Here is a 16,566-nt window from a genome sequence, read left to right as displayed (position 1 = left end):
AGGCCTCATTTTAGGAAAGATGTAGAGCTGCTGGAATGAGTACAGAGAAGGGAAACAAGATTAGTGAATGGAACAAAGATTTGCTCTTACAAAGAAAGGCTTAAGTTTTGCAAATCACAGTGTCTGGACACTAGGCACCTGCGAGGTGATCTGATTGAGGTGTATAAGGCCTTGAATGGTTTGAGCAAGCTCAGTGCTGATGGGATTCTTCCTCTTGCCCAGATTAATTGCCTGAGGGGACATAAATTCAAATTGAGATAAGACGGTTGTAGGAAAGACGTACGGAAGTTTGCCTTTAGCCGGCATGTGGTTGATTGCTAGAACAAACTTCCATCTATTGTTGTTTTTTTAAGCTGTCAACTTAAATTAACATTTAAGTTTGACAGCTTAAATAAATTCAAGGCAGAACTACACAAACATTTGGATCGAATGGATGGGTGAAATGGTTAGGGTTTTTTTTTTTTGCTGATGCTGTATAAGCTTGTTTTCTTGCATCATATGCCTTTGCTACTAATTTCAATCTCTCCTGAATCTAGTTATGCCCTCATAATTAATTTCAACTTACCACTTCATTACCCACTCTGGCTATCTCTCAAAATTATTGGGTATATGCCATCAACTCTAGTAGCCTTGCCTTTAAGCTTGGAAGTTTTTCTAACAAACAGAAATCACTAATTTTGTATGTCTCAGCCTCACTCACACAGCCTTTCCTCGGTGAAGACTGATGCAAAGTACCTACTCAATTCATCAGCAATGTCAGCTGGGTTATCTAAGACTTTCACACCCAACACACATGGGTCAGATCTGATTTGTATTCACATACATTAAAAGCTCCTTGTCACCATTCTTTGCTCTTTTAGCTACTGCTTTCTACTTGGCCTCTGCATCTGCTGTTCCTATCTGTGGTACTCTTACAGATGAACTTGTAGCTGTTGTAAGCTTCAGTACTTTTCATCACTCCCATGTTATCTTTTTTGCTCTGTTGGGCTGACCGGATCCATATTCATCCATCTCGACGTCCTCCTCATATATGTATTTCCTTAATAGTATACATGCATTAGTTCTGTGATTATTACTTTAAAGGTAAGGTATTCAATAATTCAAATGTATTCATCCTTGCTCTGCAATACACCCAATTGATAGATGCCATGTAGTACCTTAAACTGTCATAGTCCCCTGAAATTTCTGACATTGAAACCTGTGCCCCTTTAACTACTGCAACATTTTCTTCAGCTAATGATTGCATAAAATTACTACCTTCCATTGGTTTCTGTATTGTACTGTAAGCCCTATGATGTCATCTGATGTGTGAGTAATGATGAAGTTTATTATACTATTCATCTTGTCTTACTTTATCCATTTTCTCAACTTTCCAAATTCAGTTTTTATCAAAATTTTGTTTTATTCTTTTCTACTGTCCTATTCTTTTATTTATTCCTTTCTATTGGCCTATGGGTGCTATTAGTCCAGTGTTAGTCCATATATATATATATATATATATTATTAGTCCATATATATATATATATATATACGTGACTCTCCTATACTAGAACAGTAATTCATGATGCTTTCTGGATCATTTAATATAATCAGATCCTTTTTTATAAACTTTTAAATTCTGACTCTTATCATTCAATTCCATACTACCCTACAATAGGTACTGAACATTGGAATTCATACAAATCAACAGTCATTTGGATTTCATCGTATCACAAAACTTATTTAAATAATTCATATAACCAGTAATTTCCTTACTACATTGACAGTATAAACCTAAAATATGATTTTTTTACTACTGCTGTTGCCATATGGGGACAAAAAAAAAAAAAAAAAAAAGCCCAATAAACTAGACATTAAAATATTGAATATGAAAGCCTCCTTTCATATAGTTTATTTTATAGTTAAGTTAATGTTAGTTTATTTTTGTATAATAAAAAAAAAAATTTCATTACTTTAACTTATTCAATATAGTGTCAGAATAAAGAATAAAATTTTAAAGTGCACCATTTTAAACGACTGCTTGCTTCCCGTCTTTCAAAAATATTGAGTGTTCCACACGACAGTGTGCATTCTGTGTGAATTTTTTTTTTTTTTTTTTCCATGCCTGTTGCAGAGGAGTTAATGCAGAATATTTATTATTCTTGACAGTATGCAAGGAAATTTTGTATTTACTTATGTAAGAGATTCATGTCAACAGTTGTGTAAAATAACTGCGCATGCCTTTGAAATATTAATACAATTTTACCAAAAAAAAAAAAAAAAATATATATATATATATATATATATATATATATATATATAGATATTTATAATCAGTTTTGTGTTATTTTAAATATTTCTATTAACGTAGAAACTAGTATGTGGTCCCTAGTAGAAGTAAGAGGACAAGGTCCGTGCCCTAGAAGGAGGCAATGTTGCTGTCTTGTGGGGAATAAAGTTTTCCTGTTTGGAGGAACTAGGTATGTACAAATTTGCTTGTGTTGTGTGTACTTTTTTCTCTTTTTAATAATAAAAATTATTTAAAAATATATTGCCTTACCCTTGATATCCAGACATCTGTATATATCAAATTAACCTTTATTTATAGGAAAACTAATAACTTGTGCTGAAACCTTTAGTCTTTATTGACAGCCTTTTGTCCCTTGGAAAACTCTCCAATAGATTTTTGTAAATGTCCTCTGATATTTTCTGCCATTTGTCCTTCAAAGTAATGACTAGCTCAGTTTTTTGGGCATTCTCTTCCTACACACAAACCCAACAATCCAGTTCATCCCAGAGGTTTTCTATAGGATTGAGGTCAGGGCTGTGGAATAGCCAGTCCAACTTTTTTTATGCTCATGCCCTCAAACCAGTTCCTCATAACATGAATAGTATGACATGGAGTGTTGTCCTGTTGCGACATGGTATGGGCCTTCCCCAATGTTCTGCCACAACTTAGGCAATGCATTATTGTCCAGGACGTTTAGACCTAGGCATTCATCATGCAGCATCCTACACAGTGTACTGGTGCTGACATGTGTCCCAGTCATCTCACTGAGATCCTGCATGTGCTGCAATGTTGGCCTGTGTTCAGAAAAGATAATTCTTTCCAGGGCTCTCCTGTCACGTTCCATCATCTTCAGAGATTTTCCATATTCATTTGGTGACGATTTCAGCACCAGTGCACTTTCATTTACAGATTCCATCACCAGTTGTTGACTTAGGAATCTTCAGTGCCATTGAAATGTTATGTACAGACCAATTTCTTATGTAGCCCTGTTATCATTCTGGGCTTGGAAGTCTTTTAACTCCAATCGTGGCATTTTACATTCATAATTTATTTATTAATCTTATTTTAATATAAATTTTACATTACATTTATAAATACAGAAAACAACGGACCCAACACTGAACCCTGAGGGGCTCCACTAATAACATTAGTCCACGAAGAGCAGTGTTCTTTGATTACCACTCTGTCTTCTCCCACTCAACCATCCCTTTATCCATAGCAGCAATTTGCCTCCAATGCCACACTGCTCCAATTTGTATAGCAGTATGTAAAATTTATTAATCTTATTAAATTTCATTGTCAATTGAATTGTACCTTTTTAACTAAATAAATATAGTGACCTAGTTTTTACAAACATAACATCATAAATTAATACATAAGTTGACTGGGGATAAGAAAGTCATATAACGTAACTCAGAGATAATATTCAATACCGAAATACATATATAGTGTTATAACTGCATTGAGATATGTTTAGGGTTATATTTTGTATTGGAATTTAATTGAACTTGAATAGAAATCATGATTCAGAGCAGCAAAGCAAAAGGCTCAAAATAATGGAAGTGCTGTGGCTCAGGGGAGAACTGAGGTGGGGCAGTTTTCCTCTTAATCACAGTCTATTGAAATGCACTGCTTGTTTGATGTTTGTGGAGCAATTAGGAACAGGACATGATATTGCCAAGGGGAATGTCTTTGTGTGTGTGCAATGTAAGGGGTGTGAGGAAATTAGGCACCAACTCAGCATTGTTATGGATTTATATGAGAGCTTGAAGGACAGGGTATATGCCCTCAAAGGATTTAAATTGAGGGCCCACAAGCTCTCAGCTGCCCACATCAATGCCAGAGCTTGCAATTGAACATCACGCAATACAGCGGCAAACCCCAAGGCAGAATGCACTGGTCCCAAAGGAACTAGTTGTTGTAGGTGACTATTGTCAGGGAAACGGGGAACATATTGTGCAAAAAGGATAGATGGGAACACGACCAGGGTATGTCTGCCATGGCAAAGGTTGATGACGCTGTAGGGCAGATATCATCCTTTAAGGGCAGAAAGGGTGATATTGTTGTACACGTTGGCACTAATGATATTAAGAGTAGGAGACTAGCTGAATTACTTAAGAAGTACAAGTCAATGCTGAAAAAAAAGCCGTGAGTTAGGGTTGAATTTGAAAGTGTTTACAATTCTGCCTAGACACAATAGGAGGGAGTATATGATGAGAGCCTTGTCGATCAATTTGGCCCTGGAGAGATTGTGCAAGGCTCATGGCATAGAATTTTTTTCAGCACGGTCTGTGTTTGCTAACAGGAGAGTGCTTCTACAGGGATGGGATACACTTAACTAGAAAGGGTGCAAGAATATTTGCTGATGCTATCAAGGCAGAGTTAGGTGGGTCAGAAAACTGCTAGCTTGGGGGGTGGAATACATGGACTAATAGATTAACAGCAGCCACTGGTACAGGTGAAAGTGATTCTTGCACTATTGCTATTGAAATGCAATTCAGCAGCAGCCTGGAAAGCAAGGCAATGGGGATTTCCAGGACTGCTGGGAGCCATAGTGGAACAAGTAAATACGTGGGCTGTAGAGGTAACTAAGTGTAGAAACAGGTGCATGTACACCAATGCTAGGAGTATAGTTAATAAATTCGATGAGCTTGAAGTGCTAGTCAAGACATCAGAGACGTGGTGTCACACAGACATAAGCAGTACAGAATTGGAATTTGGGGAGTACAATGTGTACAGAAAGGATAGACAGGACAGGAAGGGAGGAGTGGTTATGCTTTTAGTTAAGAAACACAAAATCTAAGGAAGTACATCCAATTGATGTTGGTGGACAATGCAATGTTGAGTCTGTTTGGTGTGACATAAGCACTGGGAAAGGAAAAATGAGAGTAGGTTTGTGTTATAGGCCTAATGAATCTGAGTATAATGAGCAATTGTGCAGAGAAATAGTGGGCCAGTAAATCAGTCTCTTATAATGGGGGATTTTAATTTCCCAGAGATTGACTATAATTTGTGGGTTGGTCAATCACACACTAGCAAAGCTTTTGTGGATTTTGGATGACTGTTTTCTACTTTCTGTTTTTTACTTGACTATTTGACTACTTGACTGTTTTTTATTGGATGACTGTTTTCTACAGCAACATGTTCAAGAGGCAACCAGAGGGAGTAATACTCTTGATCTGATTATCAGTAGTGATTCTTTGTGCATTAAGAATCTGCAGATAAAGGAACCACTATGTGGCAGTGATCACAGTGTGCTGAAGTGGAATTTACTCAGAGGTGACTACGGTGGTCTGAGACAGTATATAAATTCTATACGGTGGGACCAACTGATGTTACCAACAGTAAATTGAAAATGGCAAGCATTCCAAGAATTAATCTTGGAAGCTTCTAGGCTTTTCATACCAGCTAAGAAATATTGTTCAAGATTTAGACCTAAATAGATGTCAGATGAACTAATTAGACATGTGACAGAGAAGAAAAATGCATGGAATTCATAAAATAACAGGTGACACAGAAGCCTATGATAGATATAAGCTGTCCTGTAAACAAGTCACGAAGGAGGTTAGGCAGGTGAAGGCAGATCACGAGAAATTTTTGGCAAAGGATGCAAAGAAAAACAGCAAAGAGTTCTTTACTTATGTAAAACTCTAGAAGGAAGGGGATGAATCAGATTGGTCTACTTGATAATGATGGTTCAACTGTTGATGATCCTGCTCAGGTAGCTAACAAACTAAATGAATATTTTGCATCTACATTCACACATGAAGAGTTATTCAGGGAGGGGAATGCCAGAGGTGTATTAAACTCTTGCAGTAAGCTAGATAATTTTGTTATAACTGAGAGTAAAGTGGAGGAGAAATTATTGAAGATAAACATAAGAAAGGCACCTGGGGTGGATGGAATCTATCCAGTGATATTAAAGGAGGCGGCAACAGAAGTATGCAAACCCTTAGCCATAATTATGAGAGCTTCCCTGGACTCAGGGGAGGTACCCACGGACTGGAGTTGGGCAAATATGACCCCAATTCACAAAGGAGGATCAAAGGGTGACAGAGGTAATTACAGACCTGTTAGTTTAACTTCTGTTCCGAGGAAATTAATGGAGGCACTGGTTAAAGAAACACTGTAGGATCATCCAAACAAGACTTCAGTTATAGTTTGGACACAGCATGGTTTTTTTTAAGGGGAAATCTTGTCTGCCCAATTTGATTGGATACTATGATGTAGTCACAAAGGAACTGGATTCAAAAAGATCGAGTTTACTACCTGTTTGTAAAAGATTGTAAAAAAAAAAGTCCAATAAACCGAAAACTGTAAATCATTTTATGGTTGTGACCTTCAAAAATTTGCTTTAGAAAAATACTGGGTTTTCTTGGAAACCATGAGTGAATTAGTGAATTTCAGATTAGTTTAGCTCCAGATTCTGTAAGAATAATATCGGCCCGAAATTGTGAAATTTATTATTTTTCTCAATTTTTTATGGTAAAATGTGAACAAAAAGAAAATGCGTAGTTTTAACATTCAAACAAAAAACAGAAATTATTAATATAATTAGAAAAGGTGAAAATTTAGGAAATCTCTCCAAAAAGTTTGCGGGGACTTCAACAATTTACGACATCAAGAAAAATTCTAATGCTGTGACAGAATTTGTGTCGATTATGGATAGTGGAGGAGGATCTAGCAGGAAAAAGACTATGACAAAACCTGAAAATGCCGCTTTAGTGAGTGCACTTACTTTATTTTTTTGTTTTCTTCAGAGCAAAGTTTATGTGAACCGGTGTATGGCTCAATGTTGTGTGAAAAAGCATTGGATTTTAATTGAAAATTAATAGGTAATGAATATTTTGGCAGGCAAGCACAGGTTGGCTGAAAAACTTTGAAAAGGGACACGGTATACATGAACTAGATATTCAAGGTGAGAAACTTTCTGCAGACGAATTGGCAGCAGTGTCCTTTAAAAATAAGTTTACTTCAGTTATAGCAAATTATGAGAAAGAAAATGTTTATAATGTTGATGAGATGGGCTTATTATGGAAAGCATTACTGAGAAAAACCCTAGCCACTAAAAGAGAAATGCCTGCACTATTTTTTAAGATGAGAAAAGAGCAAGTTACAATTACTATGTGTGCAAATGCCACTGGGATGCACAGATTGCCAGCACTTGTTATCGGTAAGTCAAAAAAACTGAGAGCATATAAAAAAATCTTTCTGATTTTCCTGTTTTGTATAAAAATCATAAAAATGCCTGGATGGATGTTTCTGTTTTCTGAGATTGGTTTATAATTTTTTAAATTTAATTAATCTTATTTAATTTAATTGTAAGGTAAGATTAAATAGATTAAATTGTAAATAATAAATTTAATTTAATCTATTTACAATTAAATTTATTTAATCTTACTGGAAAAATTATCCAGAAAATTTTTCGTTTCTATTATCCAGAAAACTTGACCATCTAGAAGAGGCCTGACATCAATTATTCCGGATAACTGATGCTCTACTGTATATATATTCCTGTGTTGTATATGGGCTTGAAAACGCTATTTTAGGAGAGATGAGGACTTGTTGAGGAGGATACAGAGAACAGCTACAAGTGTAAGGACTCGAAACAAAACAGTAGTTCTTGTGAAGACAGACTTGTTCTGTAAGGTAATGTGTGGAAAGCAGGCATCTTTATATTTAGTCACGTGACATGCACAAGGAGGCAAATTTAAATCAATAGAGAATAATTGAATAAACATCAATTTTTGTTTAATCAAGTGTGATTACTTCTATATAGTAAAGCACCTCTGTAGCCAGGTGGGAAGGAACAGCAGTGCGTAGCACACGCTTCTTGATTAGACCGGGGTTCGAGCCCGTCACCACCAAATACGGAGGATGCGGAAAGGTCAGGGAATGACCACCGCATATCCCGGAGCAATATGGCCTTAGTTGCTAATGCTCCTAGAAACCAAATAACAAACAAACAAACTTCTATATAGTAGTTTTATATTCAGATAAACTAGAGAAGTAAGTGGGATATTCTTCAGAAGTTCATCTAAATTTAAAGGAGAATTGAATGAAATGTGAAAGGAATAGGTAAATAAAGTTATGGGAAGATGTTTTTTTTTTTTCCCTTATAGTTTATAAGCTTCCTTTCATCGTTTTTCAATATTAATAGTTTCATGGCTGCACTGATGTGCACAACCTTGAAGGTGACAGTTTGACTATTAAAAGGTACAGACATGATATTCTTGTGCCCTGTTAGGGGATGGAACCATTTTAGAAATGATAATCACTGAATTTATTTTCATGGAAGATAATGATCTTCCATGTATTTCCTGATCGAAAATTTCACCCTCATTCATTTTATTTTCACCTAACCTCATATACACTTCACTTAATCTCTTAATTTTCAAGCTCTATAGGACACACATTCAATCTTTCCTCATATGGATACCTTTTGCAAGTTTCACCAAGCATGTTGCACATCTTTGGACCCTTTCAAGAAGCTCATCTTTTTTTTTAGGTGCTGTTCCTATAATTGAGCACAGTATTCCAAGTTGTCATAAATACAATAAATAATCCAACAAAATAAATGTAACAAATCATTTCAGCATTCTCTCTGTACTGAGGCTTTTTTTCCCCCTGACCAGCAGAAAAAAGTGACATATTATAGCTAAATCATGTTCAGTTTTTTTTTTTTTTTTTTTTTTTTTCCAGTATAATTGAATTCAATATTACATTCTATTAAAATCAGAAGTGAAATTTTTTATTTTTATATATTTTTTCTAGTCCTAATCCCAATTTTATTCCTCAACCACAAGAATTTTTTACCCTGGAAGGAATTGATCTGAGGTTAATGGATCATGCTGATCTCTATGTATTGGATTTTTGTAAGTGTTACTTTTTGCTCTTAAGACTACATATTTTTAGTTTTGTTCACTATTGAATAGCAAAATGATTTTTGCTTTTTAATAGCTAATGGAGTAATATAATGCAACAAATCATCTTCAGAGTTCTCTCTATACTGAGGCTTTTTTTTTTTTTTTTTTTTTTTTGTTTTGTTAACTTCATCAGAAAAAGTGACAATTTCTATTTTAATTAAATTGTGTTTAGGTTTTTTTTTTTGTAACCTTCAGTATAATTGAATTCAATATTATATTCTATTAAAATCTTAAATGCAATTTTTTATTTATTTTTTCTAGTCCTAATCCCAATTTTTTGCTCTTTTACCAACCATTTGATGTTAGTTGACAAGCTATCATATCTGATATTTTTAAACATGAAAATATATGCAGATCAAGATGGAAACAAGAGTTGAAATTTGTGATCATGACCAGTGATTCAAAAAAAAAAAATAGTGATAGGAAATTAAATGCGATATTATCTTTATGACTCACAAGTAAAACATCAGTCCTCTGAATGAAATTCTCCCATATATTCTAGGATTAATAATTTGGCTGATATGTCTAAAGGTAAAGTTATGCTAGAATGTTTTCTGTGTAAATCATTACAAAATTACAGTCTTACTCTTAATCCTTTCCTGGGTATGTTTCCACACAGTGTGGGAGACAACAGTGCGAGCTTTTTTTTTCAAGGAATTTGCAACTTTGTAAAAAAATTATATGCATAAAAAGCCTTTTAAATATTATTTTTTTTTCTTTTTTTGACTTTACAACTGAACAGTAGGTTGACTTGTTAAAATAAAATCAATTTTCATTTTAACTCAAAAAAGCGACTTTTTTTTTTCTCCCTTTATCTATTAATATTCTCTATATTTACATACTGTGAAAGCTCTCTTAACCAACTTGCCAGGTTAACTGCCACCCCCACCTTCCCTCTTTAAGACATATTGTTTGATGCCTGTAGCAGTGCAAGTGGAACTCAAATTCTTGCTTTTTTATTGTCAGTATATAAAAAAATGTAAGTTGTTCATCTTTACCAGTTTACTTCCACTTACCAAAATTCGCATGGATGAACTCGCTCTGCATTTCTTACAAAATGGGTTTTCGTGTATTTGTATCTTCTCTAAAGAAACACTCTAAGAAAATATAAACTTGCTTGAAAAGGCTCTTTTCTGGATCCTTTTCATCCCAGTTGTGAGAAACTCAAATGTTTGAACATAAATGCCATGTTTTTATCACCAAACATAACGTCCTTAATCCAGCCTAAGGATCACGGGGTTCTAGAATGTTTAGAGGGACAACATAGGCGAAAGTTTTTGGGTTCAATTTTCAATGAAACAAGGGATAAATAGGGATCTTAGAAACATTAAAAGTCATTAATGTGAAAGATGTTTACATTATTAGCACTAGCATGAAATGAAATTCCAAGTTCAACATTTACTATCTCTGATTTTTGGGGAGGGGGAAGCTCTGTTGTTAAATTTAGATTTTTCTTTTTTTCTTTTTTTTTTTAATTCTGTGAATTTTTTTTTATTTATCAATTGCCCATTGGGTGTGCTAGTCATATTTCCTGAATATGTGAATTAGTAGATAGTAAACAATGTCCTTCAACACGATGTAAAAGATATGACAAAAAAAATCTGGGAAAGGTAACACATTTCTCTGTGTACTCTATGCAGATGTGGTTTTTCAATTTCAAGTGGCATGAGGTACAATGTAATCAGACATTTGCAAACAACTTATAATAAAGACAATGTGCATTGCATAGAAAGAAATGCAAAAATAGATCTAGCATTTCACATATGAAGTTTTTATTATTATGTGTTGAATATTTATTGACATCATTTAATACAGAACATGATCTTCTTTTGAGTTGTACTAATCATGCAGGCACATTGTTCAAACAAGTTTCCCAGTAATGAAATTGCAAAAAAATATGGTTGTGGAAGAATAAAAACACAGCAATTGTTAGAAATTGCACAGAAGGGTGAAAAAAAGATGTAGTGAGGGCTTCAAAGAATATGCTGTGTTTGATTGTTATAGGCAGCAGTAATTCCAACCTATATCCTTTTGTGATGACCTTTCCTTTTTTAAAAAAAAAAACAAAAAAAAAAAAAAAACAACCAGATTGAAAGTAGCTTGCTGTCAGCATTGTAATGTGATTCTACAGTGTACATTGGACTTGTTTTGAACAACCTGAAAGCATGTGTGATTCATTTACACAACCTGGCATTAAATGTTACTATGCCCCTGTTATGGTAAATCTAAAAACTAGAGTAGCAAGGGTATTAAAAGAGCAAATTGAGCACTTAATGCATGCCACTGAAGTAAATTGAATTTGAAACGTGTGTACATGATGGCTGTCTTTGGGTAAAATTTTAACTAGACTGGTAGAATAGTGGAAACCTTTGAGAAGTCAAATCTATTTAAAGAAGAGATGAGATAAATCATATCAATTCAGAGTTATCAAATTAAAGTGCAACAAGCGATCAGTAGTCTTAGTTTTGAAAGAAGACAGAAAAAATATTTGAATCATGCACTTCAGGTGAAACTAATCCTAAACAGACCAAGGTGGCTGATAACTCTAGGCATGTTATCCTCACCTTGTGTAGTCGGTGTTCCTCTGTTTTCTGGCTTAAAAATGCAGTTTTTGTTTCTTTTTAAATGTTATGTCAATGTTTGAAAATCCAAACATTGCTGTTAGTCAATGTACTTTACACCCATTTACTTGAAGGTATTACTCTTAGATTTGCTGAGAAATGTGATATGTGAATTTCTTATACCAATGGTATTTAAATCTTCCACTTCCATTTTGGAAGTGATTACCAAACTAAACAGAATCAGGATAGGTCTAGCATAGGCATTTTCATTGCCAATATTGTGGAGAGTAAAACAAAAGAAGGTTCAGTCTTTTTATCAGTGAGGAAGTTCTTTATTGCTTCATGTGACTACAATGATGCACAAGTTCCCATTGAAAAATGATATTCTTAAAAAAAATGCCAAGGTAACACAGATTATCAGTTGACAGTCCATTTTCAAATTTGAAGTTTTTGTGGATAAGTTTCCAATACTTCTTGGTATCATTGAAGATAAAGAAATAGATGAAACAATGTTTTGCAGTGTATTTTGTCAATTTCTGTATTAGCCTCTCAGACACTTATGAAAGGAGAAAGAATTGATACTTGGTTAAGAAACTGACAAGTGTATAGGGAAGCTTGACATGTAGCAAATTATCCCAAATTATTCTTGGCATTTTAACAGATCCTCATAAGCAGCTGAGTGAACATGAGCAAGTGCTGCTCACTAGTGATTGCTTGTACTTTTCAGTTTGGTAACTCTGAAAAGTGCTGATATTGCTTTTCTCACCACATTTTTCAACAGACTTATCAAAGGTTGGGATTGTTCTGCAAATCTAGTCACACAATCACAGATAGCCAAAGTGTATATGCATGCTTAAATGTCTTTTTTTACTTTTTGGATTCATCAATAAAATTTGTTTAAATCTATCATTCTTTTTAGCACTTCTTTCTAGATAGTAGTAAATTTCCAACAAGTATTCATCCACTTTCATAGGAAGGCATGCAGATCCCTTTTCAGCACAAATTAATAAGATAAGGACAGCCTATTACCGCCAACGGTAGTGCTGTGACCCTACGTGCCGCTAGTAGGCGAAATAAATTAAATGCTGAATATTGGTAAATGTTGACCAATCAGAAAGCAATATTAAAAAACAAAAAACTTGCCCCCAGCCACCAAGTGCTCAATCCTTCTTTTAATACCCTTGCTACTCTGATTTTTAGACCTACCATAACAGGCACATTACTAACACTTAAGTTCAGATAAAGTTTTTTTTTTTTTTTTTTTTTTTAAGGAATCCCACATGCCTTCAGGTTGTTCAGATGTCCATTGTCATAGAGTTAACTCAACAACACTGGACATGTAATGCTAGCATTGAAAGTAAGCTTCTTTTATTACTCTTGATTTTTTAAGGAGTCCTTATGTGCTGTAATGTAATAACTAGATCGTACAAAGGGTACTAGGAAAGTTTTGCAATACAGCTTTGTTTATTTAATTTTTTCAAAGTAATTTCCTCTACATTCAATACACCTCTCCATCCTCCGAAACCAATCTTTAAACCAGTTCTGCCAAGTTTCACCAGGGAGTAAAGCACACTCGTTGTCCCAAGCCTGTAGAAGGTCCTCATCACTGGAAAACCGCCTCCCTTTTAGCTTCATTTTCACATGCGGGAACAGTGCAAAGTCGCAGGGAGCAAGGTCTGGACTGTAGGGAGGATGCTCGAGAAGTTTCAGTCCTGTCGTGGTCAAATATTCGGTGCAGGCTTTGGCGCGGTGAGCTGGAGCATTTTCGTGATGGAGGTACCAGGTGTCCATTCTTGACTTTGGCCGCAGGTTCTTCATAGATCCAATGACTTTAGGCAGGCATTGTTCAGTATACCACTTAGCTGTGACTGTCTTCTGCGTGTCCAAAACGACACGTTCCACAATTCCACTCGATTTGAAAAATACAGCTATCATTTTCTTCTTTACAGATCGGGATTTTCTGACAATTACGGGTGTGTCGTCATCATCAAAGACCCAAACTTTGTTTTGAGCCTTGGTCGGCAGATCGTAATAGTACAGCCAAGTCTCGTCACCTGTCACGATGTTGTTCACATACCGAGATTGTCCCTTATCAAACTTTTTTAACATCTCCCGGCACCAAGTCACACGTCGTGTGATCTGCTCTTCAGTCAGTTGATGCGGCACCCAGAGAGAACAAAGTTTCTTCACGTGCAAATGATCTTGCAGAATCGAACGAATTGCTGGTGCATTTAGGCCCAAAGTATCCTCTATCTGTTGGTAGGTCACTCGCCTGTTTTCATCAAGCATTTTCCTCACAGCAGTAACGTTTTCCTCCGTAACTGACGTTCGTGGCCTTCCCGGCCTCTCAGAATCCTCCAGAGTGAAATTTCCCCTTTGGAATTCTCTATACCACCTGAATATCATTGTACGATGTGGACAATCATCATCTAGTGCAAGAGTCATTTCTTCTAAGCACTGGTCTATGGTTAAACCACGCACAAAATTATACCGCAAAACTGTCCTTATCTCATTTCGTCACCACGATGCCATCGCAAGCACTTTACACTCTCACTACTAATGAATAACTGAGCCCATCGACTTGGCGCGGCGGCTACTATGCACGTATGAACATGTCTCAACATGCAGCAACAAGCAGCTTCCTGTGATTCATTGTTGCATCATATTGCAAAACGTTCCTAGTACCCTTTGTATGTATAGCTTAGCTTAATTTTCAGCACTCACCTCATAGTAATCCGCTTAGCTGGTGGAGAGTTTTACCACATACATAGTGGTTATAGGATTCTAGTACCTTACAGGGATTATGGGTTTAAAATTAAGTTATGGGCTATAAAAATTTTTAAGAAAGGAAAATGCACCTTCCATTCTATGGTTGCCTAATTAAATTAAATTAAATTAAATTAAGAGAAAAAAAATAGAAGCTAATAATCGCGCACGAGCGACTTTCGAGATTCCTCGTCTTCCGAGGACGAGCGACTTTCGAGATTCCTCGTCTTCCGAGGAATCTCGAAAGTCGCTCGTGCGCGATTATTAGCTTCTATTTTTTTCTCTTAATTTAATTTAATTTAATTTAATTAGGCAACCATAGAATGGAAGGTGCATTTTCCTTTCTTAAAAATTTTTTATAGCCCATAACTTAATTTTAAACTCATAATCCCTGTAAGGTATTAGAATCCTATAACCACTATGTATGTGGTAAAACTCTCCACCAGCTAAGCGGATTACTATGAGGTGAGTGCTGAAAATTAAGCTAAGCTACACATACGATCTAGCTTCTTTTATTATTATTATTACAAAAGATTGCCACAGTGGGATATAGCTTTCTTTACTGCCATCTTTGGCAATCCAAAATGGTCCATTTTTCAGAACCATCACTACCTCTTCTTTCCCCGTCTGCGTAGTTTCATTAACGATGTGTGTCATTTTTGTTGTCCTACAACATTGGTTGTGTGTATTTTGTTTTTGTGTGTTTTTTTTTTTTTATTTCTCTCTTCAGGAAATACATGTCTGAGAAATGTGCCTGCATGATCTGCACACTCAGAGGAAGATTGTTTTATGACAAAAATAGGCAGCAAATATCTGGTTACATTGTTTTTCCATTTCTTGAAATTGAAAAATCACATCTATGTACAGTAAACAAGGCAGATGTGCTGCTACCTACCCTTTCTGTATTTTATAATACATGGAAAATTTTTTAAACTTGCCTTCTTAAATTATGTTGTATTTCTTTGACATCTCACTGAAAGACATTAATTATCTTTGCACAGAACAATGCTTTTATGGTGTGTTTCTATTTTGCAATGTAGACTATCATAGCATACCTGACAGCCAATTCATTAATGAAAATAAGCAGAAATTTGCAAAATAAAAAATTAAAAAAAAATCTAACTTTAATGCAGTTTTTATCTTTTTGTGAAAAGAAAAAGATGGAAAAACTTTTGCCAACTATATTATGGTGATGAGATGGAGAAGGGTTAAAGCGGATAAAAAAAGACATTCTCCATTATAAATCTGGATGATTGGCAACCATTTATATATAACAAAAGCTGTGCATCAAAGCTTTTTTGTTGTTGTTATTATTATTAGCAGCTATATGGTTGCAAGGAAGCCTGAGGCTTATGCTGTACCAGCCAAAAAAAAAAAAAAAAAAAAAAAAATCTGAATTACCCTGAGAGAGAGAGAGAGAGAGAAAGAGAGGAATCACCAAGAAATAGAAGAATGATGATATCCAGTTCAGGACCTTGGGTGTGCCAAGCCCATTTTAATTACATAAGGCAAAGTATGCATATATGCATGTTTTTATATATATGTGAGTAAATATATAAATCGTTTTGTTGTAATTCTTCAGTCTATTTTTCACAACAGTCCCCATTAATATTTTTATTGCAAAAAGACATCTGCAAATATACTATCATGTCACTAACACAAACTTAAAATCGTAATCTATGTATGTACTGATGAAAGGGTTAAACAAATAACATCAAAAGGATTCTGTATTTCTTTAAAATACATGACATATCTCTGACAATAAGACTGCAGATCCTAATTAGCAAGTTCTACAACTTATGATTAATAAGTAATTAATAATTGAGTGGTCATGTAATTAATGACCACTCTAAGGAGGCCTCTGGATGGGAGGGTACATTTATGTTTTGAATAAAACTGTTTTCTTTAACACAGTGAAAAGTTTTATCATTATCCTCCTGAATCATGTCCCCTTTCCACAGCATATTTTGCATTAATTTTAATTATTTACTCCTGCCTGTCATCGATTTATAAAAAAAAGAAAAAAGAGGAAATCCTTGGAGAA

The 16,566-nt window shown here is 35.0% G+C and overlaps 1 protein-coding gene across 1 annotated transcript in view; it reads left to right on the top strand.

Annotated features, from left to right (window-relative positions):
* The window catches only part of LOC150077019 (kelch domain-containing protein 3), a 139,253-nt gene that overhangs the window by 108,085 nt on the left and 14,602 nt on the right, over nucleotides 1-16,566 (top strand). Inside the window, exons 7-8 of the mRNA XM_090386810.1 lie at nucleotides 2,351-2,459; nucleotides 9,044-9,144. Of these exons, the coding sequence (XP_090242936.1) occupies nucleotides 2,351-2,459; nucleotides 9,044-9,144 (210 nt within the window). The remainder of the gene's footprint in view (nucleotides 1-2,350; nucleotides 2,460-9,043; nucleotides 9,145-16,566) is intronic.

The sequence above is a fragment of the Mastigoproctus giganteus genome, chromosome 12 (assembly GCF_048544385.1).
Source record: "Mastigoproctus giganteus isolate SK-2022 chromosome 12, ASM4854438v1, whole genome shotgun sequence".
NCBI classification, from domain to species: domain Eukaryota; kingdom Metazoa; phylum Arthropoda; class Arachnida; order Uropygi; family Thelyphonidae; genus Mastigoproctus; species Mastigoproctus giganteus.
Note: the sequence above shows the minus strand (reverse complement) of the source record. Positions and strands in the feature narration are given on the sequence as shown.